The 14,072-nt window shown below is 50.4% G+C and overlaps 1 protein-coding gene across 1 annotated transcript; it reads left to right on the top strand.

Annotated features, from left to right (window-relative positions):
- The first annotated feature begins 401 nt into the window (after positions 1-401).
- PITX1 (paired like homeodomain 1) lies at positions 402-7,081 on the top strand. The gene is made up of 3 exons (XM_033073269.1): positions 402-820; positions 3,626-3,831; positions 6,444-7,081. The coding sequence occupies exons 1-3, from the start codon at positions 637-639 to the stop codon at positions 6,981-6,983; spliced, it is 930 nt and encodes a 309-aa protein (XP_032929160.1). The 5' UTR covers positions 402-636; the 3' UTR covers positions 6,984-7,081.
- Positions 7,082-14,072: the final 6,991 nt, after the last annotated feature.

Below are 14,072 nucleotides of genomic sequence, written 5' to 3'. Positions count from 1 at the left end.
GAACTGACGGGGTGCTCGGGGCGGGTGGGGGTCCCCAGAGGATTGTTCACCTTTCCATTCGTTTGTGAAATATTTTTAATACAGCACTGAGTTTGGGGGAGGAGGCGGGTGAAGAGAAGGAGGAGTGAAGGCACCCCCGAAGGATCCGCGGCCAGGCGGAGGGGCCGGGCAGGGGCTGCGGGGGGCAGCGGCTCTGGCCGCGGGCGCGCAAGGGGCGCGGATGGCGGAGAGCGCGGAGGCAGGTCCCGCGCGGCCGGGCTGGGCCAGCGCTAGATGGAGTGATGCATGAGCGAGACGGGGAGGTTTTAACCTTCAGGGGGAGGAGCCCCGTTTAACTACAGGCATTTGTTCTAGGGCAGGTCACTTTAATCTCCTTAGCTTTAAACTGTCCAACTCGCAACTCGCGTTTCTCTATAAGGGATCTTTACTACTTCCCTGCCTATGCGGCCGGAGCGCTGTGCCTCTCCCCAGCAGAGACAACCGCCTTCCAGGCACTGCTCAGATTGCTTCCGACACCCTTAAAATAATACTGTTAGTAATAAGTGGATTTGCTTTTGGGTTTTGTTGATTTTTTTTTTCCTTAAAAAAAAGCTCCTTGTTCCCTTCTGTGTGGAATAAACACCTGCAAACTCCCCCATGCAGCCCGGCGCCCCTGCCATGGATTCCTTTAAAGGTGGAATGAATTTGGAGAGACTGCCTGAGAGCTTGAGACCCCAACCCTCCCATGACATGGCTTCCAGCTTCCATTTGCAAAGATCCTCGGAACCCAGAGACCCGATCGACAACTCAGCCAGTGAATCCTCCGACACGGAGGTGCCAGGTAACCCTCCCCCTCCCCGCGCCCCTCGCGGCTCCGGCACGCTCCCCCCGCGCTGCCTCCCCCTCCCCACTGCGCCTTCGCTCCGCGGGGCGCCCGGGGTGCTGCGCCTGCACCCCCCGCCAAACCGGAGGCGATGGAGGGACAAGGGAGAGCAAGAGCTGCCGCTGATCGCGGCGGCTCCATCCCAGCCGAGCCCCGGGAGTGGGAGCGGGGGGCACTGGCCCTCCCGGAGCTGCCTCCCCCACCGTGTCTGGCTCTGACAGCCCGCTGGGGCGACACATGGCTCCATGGTCCCGTCCTAGGAGCGACTCTCTTTTATTTATTTTATTTATTTTTAAATAAAAAAACTAGTTATTAATTGATGAGGTTGGGAGGGGGCGGGGGGGGGGACTCTTCGGGGAGTGCGGTTTTGCCGAATGTTTCTGAAATAATGTCAGCTTTTGCCCGGGTTTATTTTCCAGCTCGAGTGGTGCAGAGATGGAAAAAGATCTCTCTGTCAGCGAAAAAAAAAATTAAAAAAGAAGGAAAGGGCAGGCAGAGCCGGAGAGGCAGCGTGGGGCCAAGGCAGGCAGTGCGGGCCGCTGCCGAGGGGATGTGCGCGGCCGCGGGGAGGTTTTGCGTGGGGACTGAGCGCTTTCCCGGCAGGAAAAATAAAGGATCCCCACGCCCTGACCACCGTGTGCGAGGGCTACAGGGAACGCTGTACTCTCTCAGATTGCATTTAATTGAAAGAACAACATTTTTAGAATGACAAGGGAAAGGTAGAAGAGAGGAACAAAAGCTTCAGGAAGGAGCGTGATATTCCTTCTCCAGCAAGACTGTTTCAGAGGGAGTTTACGTTTTATATAATTTTAGTTTTCTAATAGCTATTGTTGTTCTTCGGAGTTTTAACCTAGAGAGTGGCTGCGGTAGGAGTCGGTCCCGAAGTGGCACTCGGTGATATGAGGATTTGGGTTGTGCCTCCCGGCCTGATTCGCAAACAAAGTTAGAGACCGGCGTCTGGAAGGGACTCTGAGATTAGAGGGGATTATTGGAGATTAGAGAGGGAGATTTGCTCCATTTTGCCCTACCCCTGTGTGTGACCCCTCGGTGCTGCCGGAGGGCGGAGGAGCTGCCTGCTTTTCTTCTCCGAGAACCTGCAAAATACCTTTAGATTTTAATATTTTTTTAAATGGGAAAAAATAATTACAAAAACTGACTAAAGATGCCTTGCCTTACGATTTGGAATTGTATCACAGCCCTGCTCTGAGGCAGGATTTTTAGGGAAGACCAGGAGAGTTAAAGTGAGCGCTGGGCGAGGGTCGTGGCCGGAGCCCATGGGGACCGGTGCCGCTGTCCGATCGCCCCCCGCTCTCTCTAGGCCCGGTTTAGCCGAGCCCTTCGCAGCCGAAAGCGCGAGGATTTGTTTTGGCGGGGGTTATTTTTGTTTCTGTTTCGCCGCCGGGCCACGCGGCTCGGCCGGTCTGGGGACCAGAGGGCCTGGGGCGATGGGGTCTGTGCTGAGAGGCCTCGGTCGCGCTGCAGATCCTCAGAGCCATCGGCCCCTTTTGGGGGTCCGCTGAGCAGCTGAGGCTCGCTCGCACCCTCACCCCTTTTCCTAGGGAGACTTCCCAGCAAGGTGCGATTCAAGGGTGACTTTGCAAGGACGAATCCTCCCGGCCTCTGGATTCAGCACGCGATTATTTTTAGACTCCCCCTTACCTCGCAGAGGTCGGGGCTGTAGAAATGCCCCCGGTCCCGCCGGCGGCGGGAGAAAACCCTCTGAAAATGGGTTAAAAAAAAATTTAAAAAAAAACCAAACCTCTTTAAAGGAGGAGAAAAAAAACTCTAAAGGAGAAAACTCGCCGCCGAGTTTTTCCCTTCTGCAGCAGCCGGACCGAGGCCGGGCTTTGGCCGCGGCCCCGGCCCTGCACGGCCCTGCCGCACCTTCCCCGCGCCGCCGGGCCCCAGCCCCGGAGCGCTTCGGTTCAGGGCCTCCAGTCCCTCTCCGAGCGTTTCAGCCGGCACAAACCGGGCCCAAACCCGGCTGGGAGAGCCGCAGAGCCCGATACGAAAGGGGAGAGGGGGTTCGCAGGGCCGGTGTTGAATTCCTGCTCCTAGCCCGCGCAAATCCCGCCCGAGAAAACCCTCCTGGGCGGTTTTTTCCTTTCCTTCTGCCGATATGATTTTTGCGGGGGCTTCGCTCAGCCCTGTGTCAAAATAGACACCAAAATCCTAAAAGATGAAGAATAAAATAATTATGAAAAGAGAATGAAGTGGGGAAGCTGAGACGGGCCTTTTGCAATTAATTGCCTCTGGGTTTTCCACCCTTGCCCTTCCAAATTTCCTGTCGCGGCCGAGCACAACAAAGACAATGGAGCAAAGATCACGCCTTGGTTTGGAGAGGGCGAGAAGGTGCCGTAGAAAGGCGGAGCGGCCGGTGATACGGAGGGGAGTCCCACGTATCCCGTATCCCACGGCTCCCACGAATGCGGTCACCCGTCGGGCCCGCTTCGAGCTGCTCTGGGAGTCCCTCCTGCTGCGTCCCTGGGTGCCCGGGGCTCGGCAGGGCTCCGTGCCCCTTTCCCAGCCCGGGAAAGGCCGAGTTGGGTTGCGGGGCGCTCGCTGAGTGCAGGGCCCAGCGGGACACGAGTGGGTGCCCCACGCGTGCCTCCGGTGGGATGGGCAGCGCTGGGTGCGGGGCAGGGGTGTCTGCCTTTGTGTGCCTGTACTGGGGAAAAAACGAAGGCAAAAATCCACAAAACAAAACAAAATAAAAAAGGAAAAACAAATAAACCGACTATCCCCAACCCGACCCCCTCGCAGAAAAAGAGCGTAGCGGCGAGCAGAAAAACGAGGACGGGGCCGCTGACGACCCGGCGAAGAAGAAGAAGCAGCGGCGGCAGCGGACCCACTTCACCAGCCAGCAGCTGCAGGAGCTGGAGGCCACCTTCCAGCGGAACCGCTACCCTGACATGAGTATGCGGGAGGAGATCGCCGTCTGGACCAACCTCACCGAGCCCCGAGTCCGGGTAAGAGGGGCTGCAACCCCGCCGGGTGCGAGCTCTGCTCTGGGGCAGCCGGAGCGTGGGGGGCTCGGGGAAGCTGCCCCTTCTGGGAGCGCTGCGGCGGTTTGCTCTGGGCTGGACTTTAATGATCGAATCTCAAGGCCAGAGAGGAGAAATTCAGCTCTCGGCCACGGACAGATGTCGCCCGGAGCGAGTTGTGACCGTCGGACTCGCACGGGGGACCTGTCCGAAAAGTGGGCGGTGAGCGGTGCAGGGAGCAGCGAAGGGCAGGAGCGGGGAAGGGTCTGGCTGTGTGGGGAAGACCCTCTGGGCTGGACAAAACGCGGCGCGGGAATGGAGCAAGCTCCCATCCGAGCAAGTTCCTTTTGCTCTGGTTATTCCCAGTAATCGCAACGGCCGTCTCCCAACGAATACAATATATCCCGAAAACAGCCCCTCGCTATTGCGGCAGCGGGATGCGAGATCCCCTCCGCACGGTGCGGGTCTCGGTGCCGGCCCCTCCCAGCCGCGCATCTCCAAAGGCCGCGGGCTGTGTGTGGAGGCCGAAAACCAAGGGCAGAGGCTGGGGAGTGGTCGCAAAGTCTGAACACAAACTTGTACCGCGAAGTCGTTCGATTTGTACACACCTTGAAGCCTATGCCACCGTATAGATATATATCTGGTGCATATATACGCATACAGTGTGTATATATATATATATACATATATGCCCTTCTTAGCTAAACTCGGGGGGTTCAGTAATGTTGGTCCACACGATGAGAAACATATCTATATCTATATCTATATATATATATATATATAAAATATATAAAAATATATACACGTGTGTGTGTGCTTCGGCAGGTCCTTAGAGAGATTTATGAGTGAAGGATCCTGGCAAAGAACGACCGGGCCGAAGCGGCTCGGTCTCTATCGATCTAAAGCTGTGTCTCGGCTTGTCCACCTCCCAAATGTTTTTTTCCACCCGAGACGTTTCCCCGCGCGGTTTCGGCAGTGGTCGCACACCACGGGACCGTGGGCTAAGCACGGGAGGAAACGGGAACCGCCGAGCAAAGTCCCACCGCACAGAAAATCCACTTTTTCTTTTTTTCCTTTTCGTTTTTTTTTGTTTTTAACTTGGCAATTAAACCTTGAGTGACCAAATTGGATTACAGAGATTCTGCTTTAAACATTTAAAAAGTAAACACCCATCTGAAACAAATGAGTCTGAAAGAATTGTCTTAATTGAGTTTAAAACAAAACAAAGCCTGAGCATTAATACTGGTTAAATATTTCAGGGAGCAAATGTAACTAAAATATGAGTTGCAATTAACATAATTTCGTTCTCTTTCCGTGTGGATATGTTTGGGTTTAATGTTTTGAGATGGCAGATTGCAAATCTAACCTTAATTTGCAATGAGGGCCTTCCTTTAAAATGTCTAGGAGCCATAATTAAAACTATTACCCTCATTTTCAGGAAATTCCTGTCTGGAAGCACCTTCCGAGGAGTATATTACAGGTTTTGAACATGTTGGCTTTCGTTTCCTCTTTATACGGGATTCTTTTTATTATTGTTATTTTTTAAAATAGACTCCGCCATCCGTTCCCCCACGGAGTTTCCATCCTTGGGCCCGGTATTTAATAATAGTTATGCCATTTCTGCACTGGGAGGGGAGGCCCCAGGAGCCGGCCCCCGCCCCCCCTCGCCACCGGAGGGAACGCAGCCTGCGCGGGGCCGGGGCCCGGTGTCCGCAGGGAGCTCGGGGCCCTGGCTCGGTGGCAGAAAGCCGGGGTGCGGTGGGGATGATGCTGCAAGGAAGGCTCGCAGGCTGGGCACAGGCAGCAGGCAGAATGATGCGGATTTTAAACCAATTTTTAAAGATGTTTAAAGCTGTCTAGCTTCCATCACCGGGGACTCAAATGCTTTCCGAGGAGTATATATATATAAAAATATTAAGAGAATAAGAGTGAGACTGGAACCGTTTTTTTGTATCAAACATCAAGACCAGCCCCTCTTCTCAGTTTCCTACTTAGGACTGTAAATTCTCGTTAGATATAAAGGCAGAGGCTGCATCTATCCGAGGGCGATGCGGGGATTGATTTTTTTTTTTTTTTAAACCTAAACATACTAATCCAATCCCTTTTTTTATGATCTGTAACAGGGGACTTTTATTACACAGTATTAGCGTTCGGAAACGCGGCAGAGCCGGGGCGAGCCGGCCCTAATCAGAGCGGGCCGTCTCTTGGCCCCCCGTCCGGCTCCGGGAAGGGGCGGCGGGGCCGGCAGGACGCGGACACCCGCGCAGGCACCCTGGGCAGAGAGGCGGCTGCGCGCATCCCGGAGGGCACATCCCGGCGGGCACATCCCGGCGGGCCCATCCCGGCGGGCACATCCCGCGGAACGGGGAGGGATGCGCGCACAGCCCTGCGGAGCGGGACCCCTTCCCTCGGGCCGGGGGGCGGCGGGGACAGGCGGTGCGGGGCCGAGGAGCCTGCTCTGGTGTCCCGGAGGAGCTGGCCGGGCCGGGGAAGCAGGCGCTGAGCTGCAGATACCTGCTTCTCAGCACCGTCGGTGGGATGGGGGCTGCCGTGGCCCCGCACTCACCGAGACGTGTCGCTCCCCCCTCCCCACGCAGGTTTGGTTCAAGAACCGCCGAGCCAAGTGGAGAAAGCGGGAACGGAACCAGCAGATGGACCTGTGCAAGAACGGCTACGTGCCCCAGTTCAGCGGGCTGATGCAGCCCTACGACGACATGTACGCCGGCTACCCCTACAACAACTGGGCCACCAAAAGCCTCACCCCGGCTCCGCTCTCCACCAAGAGCTTCACCTTCTTCAACTCCATGAGCCCCCTGTCCTCGCAGTCCATGTTCTCGGCGCCCAGCAGCATCCCCTCCATGAACATGCCCTCCAGTATGGGCCACTCGGGCGTGCCGGGCATGGCCAACTCCGGCCTCAACAACATCAACAACATCAGCGGCTCCTCGCTCAACTCGGCCATGTCCTCGCCGGCCTGTCCCTACGGGCCACCGGGCTCGCCCTACAGCGTCTACCGGGACACTTGCAACTCCAGCTTAGCCAGCCTCAGACTGAAATCAAAGCAGCACTCCAGTTTCGGCTACAGCAGTTTGCAAAGCCCCGGCTCTAGTTTAAACGCCTGTCAGTACAACAGTTGACGGACTTGACACAAACCACCTCCGACAAAGCACCGCCGACAAAGCAAAGCAGAAGTAAAGCGACATTTAACGGAAAAGAAAAAAAAAATTAAACCCGGTGATGATTAAAAGCAAAACCCAAGCAAGTGAAAGAGGGAAAAAAATAAAATAAAGCATATAAAGCAACCCCCCCCAAAAAAAAAAAAAAAAAAAAAAAGTGAAACAAGGATGCAACCAACAAAACAGCGCTTTTAAAATATTATATATAAAAAAAAAATAACCCCATCTAAAACCGTAAACGGACCAGAAAACTTTTGCAAGAGACACCGAAATCTGGTACATGGATGAGTTGCAATTTTTTTCTCTGGATTATGCGGGTTGTATGTGTTTACTTGAAGTTGCACAGGAGTCGGTAAGGCGGCCGCTGCCCCGCGGGGAGGGCGGCAGGAGGGGACGCCTCGGTGGTAAGAGTTGGTGGGACGGTTCTTGGCCGCTTGTCGCACGGGAAGAGTTTGGTTAATGTTTACCACTGAGAAACAGAATCACACTCAGAAAAAAAAAAAAAAAAAAAAAAAAAGGTTGGGGGAAAAGGGAATTGGTACAAAAACCAAATCGCAGAGTAGAATCTGCGGGAGAAAAAATGGTTGAAATATTAGGTATGAAACTATTAAAATGGTAATGACAAGGGTCAACCACTTATATAAGGTTATATTTATATCTACCGTTGCATTGTGCCGGATCATTGTCCTTGGCCGTTGAATAAACTGTTTTTAAAATGCATGATTCTTGATGTTTTTTCTTTAGTTGGAAGCTCTAATCCAGTCATTCCTGATACTAAGCAGCTCAAGGTTCCTACCTCTTCATCCTTTCCAAAAGACTGCAGTATCCCCGGTTGTGAGAGGGCACAGAAACCCTTCAGCAGTGCGAAAACTGTTCATCTTTTTCCCGATCCAAAGTCTTATTCTGATAATGAAATTATCATTCATCTTTATTTAAATGTAAGGGGGTGCTTTTTCTCTTCGAAAAGTAAAATCGAAAACCAACCCCAGTTTATAAAGTCTCGAAAAAAAGACAAAAAATTATTTGTTATGAAGTGATTTCAGATACTGCATCTCTGCTAGAGAAACAGCGAGTTTCGGCGCCCTGAAAGGCTCTTAGCAAAGCCGAAAATGGTCCTTGCTTTTCTAAATGTGAAGGAAAAACAAGGAACCAAAAAAATTCTTAAGGTATTATTCTCTTAAGGTGTTATTATGTAAATATAGATACTTTTACAAGTGCTTGTTGGGGAAAAAAAGCAAACAAAATATGGAAATTATAAATATGATTTTTATTAATACGCATACAAAAGGCATATGAAGTTTAATTGCAGGCATATTTGTTGCTTATTTTTGTCGATACTTATTACCTGTAGATGACAAAGAGACATAAAATGCACACGGTACTTCTTTCCCAGTGTATTTCACACCTGTGGTAAACGTTACGCTGGATGTTTCAATTATGCTGTTGTGGATAAGGATGCAGTATATATATTGTTTTATAAGTTATGTTTTGTGATTTTTTTTTTCAAAATTAAGAGCATGGGAATAAAACAAAAAAAAAAAAGCAAAAAAAAAAACTAAACCGAAACGAAATCTAGAAATGCTTTTAATATTCTTTTCTAGCTATGTTTAAGCGTTTAAGAGAGCGACGAAACACGAAGAAAAGCAACTTTCTTTCCCCCTCCCCGTGGTGGCGTTTTGGGGAGGTTTCCCCCGCCCCGCTTTCCCCGCTAGTCGCGCCGTCTCCCCGCTCCCCCCCAGCGTCCCGACAGGGAAGGAGCCCCGTTCCCTGCCCCCGCTCCCCCGGGCAGCCCTGGTAGTGGAAACCCTCCACAGGTCGAATTTTATGGCAGACTGTTAGCTCTGTTTGCCGGAGCTGGGGATCCAGCCCTCCTTGCCTCTGCATTGCTGCATCCCGCCGAATTCCAAAGCTCCGGCCGTGGACCGGGTTTTTGCTCCCCAAAGAGTCAATCCCCGCACCCTGGAGCACCGCCGGTGTGTCGCAGCCCTGGCACTGCTCCTTCTCCCGCAGCCGCTCGTCCCGTTTCTCTAAGGTGCGTTTTTCTCTTGTTTCTCCAAATTCTGAATTTTAAAGATTGTTCGATTCATTCTCCCTTTCCTTTAAGTTTTTGCAAGCACAAACCCCTCTGATTTCATTGCTATTTATTTACTATTTGATGACTATTTATTAACTATTGAGATTACTACTAATGTTTTGTCCCAAATGCCACAACTGATATAACGAATCAATGAAATAAGCGGCTCCGGCGGCAGGAATAGCCATGGCCAGGGACCTTCCCCGGCCCCAAGGCGCTGTTTGCGCGGCCGCGGATGGCCCCGCTCCCCGAGGATCGCAGTTCTCTGTGCCCCGGGGGTTCCCGCGCCCGTCCCGGCGCTGGGGGGCTTGGCGAGGGCTTTGTTCTCAACACCGGGGCTCAGCAGAGCGGATCCGAGTCTCCCTGGCTGCTCCATTCCTCGCTACAGCCACGGGAGTGTCACCAGAGCAGCACAGGGACTGATTTCCCCCCAGTTTCCAGGCGGGAGGGGATCTGCCAGCCCTCCGCTGGGATTTTAGCCAGGATTTTGGTGCTCGTCTTCTCCTGTTCCTGGAGGTAGCACCATCAGTCCTAAATCAGAGCAGCGGCGTTCGTGTTTTGTCAAAACCTGCCCCAGGTTTCAGTTGTTGTCTTAGTTCTGAACCACCCAGCCCCTCCCAAAACTGTCTGCAGGAAAGAGTTGGGGGACAAGAGACACAGCCTTCTCTGCTGGTGTCCCTCGCAAGTGTCCCCCGGCTAGGACTGTACCACGGAAAGCTGATCTGCTGCTGGGTGACATTTGGGCATCCTGATACACTCATGGCTTAGGGAAAGGAAAATTCCGAGGAGACACTGAGCGGAAAGCAGCTCCTTCACCTTCCCTGTGCACTTTTACGGATGCCCTGCTTCCAGCAGCCTTTTGGTTTCCCCCACAATAGTCAGAGCTTGAATTATTTGGGGGTTTGGAGTGTTTGAGGCACGGCTTTGGACTGCCTTGCTCAAGCACATTTTCCTTAGCGACGTGTCTTTGGAGGAGCCCAGGTGTGTGCCCCCATTGGGGGCAGCTGAGGAAGGCTGTCATTTAATGGTTCATTAGTCCCTCCAGTCCCCACGGGGGGAGGGGGGCAGTATAAAATACCGCTCACCACCACCCTTCTCACTTTGGTTTTTGAACTCCCCTTGCCGGCGTCTGGCTGGTGGGTGTTTCCACACACCGGAGGCGATGGTTTTCCATCCCATCCCTCGCCCTGCACATTCCTCCCGGTGGTTTCCAGTGAAGCTCAAGCTGGAATTCCTGATGCTGCATCACTTCCATCTCATGTGGCTCCATCCCGGAGGGACCCTACCTTCCAGCGGGTGCTGCCCAGAGCCCCCAAATTCCTGCCCACTGATTGCAGGCTTTGTCAAGGCAAGCAGATCCTTGGAGCCAGAGAAATACCAGAAAAAAGTTTTCCGTTTGTTCTGGGTGTGCTGGCTTACCTGTTAGCATTTCCAAAGCAAAGCTGCCTGGGGAGAGCTTTGCTTGTGTTTGCACGGGAATGCTGTGTGGTTCTGAGAGGTCCCAGACCAACCCAAGAGTCGTTGCACAGTGGAGGCTCTGGTTGCACCAGCCCAGATGAAGTTCACAAATACTTTATGCCTCAGACTGCACAGTCCATTCAAGATTAAATGCCTTCTAATAAAAAGCTGTGGTCATGTTTAATTCTAAATTGCATACTTCTCTTTATCTGTGGCCTGGAACTCAGCAAACTATGCAAAGTCCCATTTAAATTAATGGGATGCTTCAGTACTGATTTTAATGGGGTTTTGTATAATAAAAATAACACCTAGAAATGCCCTAACATTTTGCTGCGATCTTGCAACAAAAGTCAGTGGAACTGGGATAATAAAAATACAGGTTTTATATGAAACCTATGAAGGGTTTGTCATTAACTTCAGTGGCACAGTTTCAGGCCTTATTATTTTAGTATATGTTTGTATAAGTAAAAATGACTTTATTAATTAAATGAGAATCTGTGACTTTTCTGTTTCAGTCTGGCAAGTTGTATGTGAAATATTTAGTTTGATGTTATCAAAACAGCCAAAATATACCAACTTATAAACCAGCTCATATACAAAGACCGAGAACAAACAAAAATACAAAATTACACATTGTTTTTGCTCAGTTTGCCCTTCAAACAAAGCTGTGTTGTTACTTCTAAGAAAATACTTCATATCCCTCCCTTAATCTATCCAAGGGAGCAGTTCTCTGCTCAGCCTCATAGAAAACAGTAAAAACCTCCTTCAAAGTAAAATATATTTTAATTAACAGAGCTGCAAAATAAAATCCACAGCTATGCAGCAAGCCTCCTCTGCGGCTCACCATTGTGTGAACTGCTTGGACAAGCTGCTCTTATTAACAAGCTACAGGCTACACTCTGTTCCAAACTGATTAAGCAGTAGGGCTGCAGGCAGATTTTCTATCAAAAATGTTTCAATGGCAGCCAGCCTGTTCTTCTGTAGAATGATGGGCTTTTTTTTACAGGAAAAAATAATTTGTTTATCCCCATCTCCAATTTCTTTAATGAAGAAAGCATATGCACAAAAAATTTATTTACCAAATAACTTCCCAACAAATAAAAATTCTCATAGGAAATAAAGGAAGAAAAATGAAAGAACATATGTATTTGATTTTTTTTCCTCTTCTTCACTCAAGTAATTTCTTGCAGAAAGCCACGTAACAATGTTCTGCGAGAGACTAGCAAATTTGCTCACAAATCTTCCCAGGAGATCAGTGGAGCTGAGCGAAGGCTTGTGCCCAGGGGCAAACCCCACCGATGTAAATGAGGAGCCCAGAACCAGCTCCTCCCAACACCTCTGCTGATGCTGCCCTGCAATCCACGGCAGCGATTCCTCCCTGAACAACATGTAAAACAGCACTCGCTCCGGGTTGCTCATTCAAGTCTTGCAGAGCAGCTTCAGACCGGCACCATCACAACACCCCCCTGCCCCCCCGAAAACCTAGGTGTTAATATGCAAAAACCAAAATCTGACCTAGTAGGAGCAGGGACAATGCAGTGGCTGTCCCCCAGAAGCATAAAGTAATTTATATTACAGGGTTCAAAGTGATGCTACATGCCTGGGTATAGGAGATTAGCAGCGGGATTTTCAAAAGCTCTATGTGAGTCAGGACCAGATTAACAAAAAACAAATAATTTCACTGAATCAGTCCTGGTGTGAGATTCTCCTAGAAGCAAGTTAGGCACCTGGGATTTAGGCACTAAGAGTGAGACTTTTAGAGGGATTTAGATGTCTGAAGATACAGCTAAGTACATTGTGGGATCTTCGAAAGCACCCAGTACCAGTGTCTACCAGCAGTTTCTGCTCTGGCTCCTTCTGAGGCTCCTCTGACTGCCTGGCTGAAACTGTGAGAACCCCATTTGGGCATTTGGGCGCCCTCAAAAATTCCCATTCTCTCTCCACTCCCTTTTTTTTTTTTTTCTCAGAAAGTTTAGAAGGAAAGTTCACTCTTTTAAGAGCTAATTGAGGAAAGTACTTCAGCACACAAGGAAATTACTCAGTGAAATGCTTCTAGGCATGAGGTGAAGCCCTGATCTCAGGGAGGCCAGCTGGAGATCTGTCACTGGCTGCAGAGCAGTGGGGCTGTTGTCCATGGGTAACCACAGCATCTCTGCTATTAAAGCTAGCAAATTAAAGTTGGTTAAATTTAAGCATAAAGTCAGTCAAGGTGCAGAAAGCATTTTGCAGAATTGTGGTCTCACTGTCCCTGTTTTAAACCAGATCCCAAATTTAATCATATGGCCTCACAAAGCAAGATTGCAAGAACCTTTGATGGAAAACCAGGAAAGGCAGAGGAGAAGACTGGGGGCCAGCCTGCTTCCCCCTCACACGTCTGGGGAACACAGGCATCAGCCTCCCCTCCCTGCTCTGTAGAAGGCAGCAGCTTTGGGAGCATCCCTGGAGTGGGTTCAGAAGTGGAGCCTGGGGCTGGAATGTCCTGCAAAAATCTCTCTCCACCCACCTACAGACCATGAACTAAACCTCACCAGGCAGGAGTTGGCACCTCTGCTGGTCACATTTGCAGGGGTCATCATTTGAAAAAGCCAGAAACTGCCAGTCCATGGTCCTGTCTGCCCTCCTGACCTGGACCCACCCCATTATTGTCCTACCACCACACACCCCCAAGCTCTGCTGTCACAGACACCTATCAGCTCCAAGGCTCCCCCCTGCTGTGTCTATTGACCAGTTTCACATTTCTCCTCCATATACCTCATTCCTCCTCTGTCTATCCCACACCAACCCCCGTCTACCTCAAGTCTACCCAGAGATGCGATTTAACCACCGGTTACATACCTCACTCTGTTCTATATATCTTCATTTATCTGATCTCTGATCTGAATTCATAACTATGAATTACTAACATCTATGCACCCTTTGAGCTCTCTGGACATACTTCACTTGTTCATCTCTACCTTGAATCACTCATTTAGCCAATCCTGCTCCTCCATTGGCAACAAAATGATATTACTCTAGAACACATAAACCTGACAACTCCAGATCTGACATACTTACCTCATCTTCTTTCTTATGGTTTAATGCAGTTTAGTATCAGCTAAATAAAAATGTATCACACATTTCTGTCCATTCCTCTGAGATGCAAGGTTAAGATTAATCTAGAGACAGGGTTAAGGCTTATGGCTAAGAGTTAGGGTCAAGGTTTGTTAGAACTGGGCAGAGATTGGTTTAGAGCTGGGATATGGTTGGTTCAGCATTTAGGATTATGTTTGGTTTATGGCAGGGTTTGGGTGAGGCATGGGTGAGGTGTAGGATAGGATTGGTATCAGGGTCAGTGGGAAATCTCAGTTTGTGTTAGGATTAGGTGGTGGATGCAGTTTTAAGTGAGGTCAGGGGTTTGGATTAGTGCTGTGGTCAGATACTTTAGGTTTAGATTTGGCATAGTGCTGTGTTAGAATAAGCATTAAACTAAGAGTTGTGTTTGCATCAGAATTTAGAATTAGTATTAGTTTTAGCATTGA

Source organism: Catharus ustulatus, chromosome 15 (assembly GCF_009819885.2).
Source record: "Catharus ustulatus isolate bCatUst1 chromosome 15, bCatUst1.pri.v2, whole genome shotgun sequence".
Taxonomy (NCBI): Eukaryota; Metazoa; Chordata; class Aves; order Passeriformes; family Turdidae; genus Catharus; species Catharus ustulatus.
Note: the sequence above shows the minus strand (reverse complement) of the source record. Positions and strands in the feature narration are given on the sequence as shown.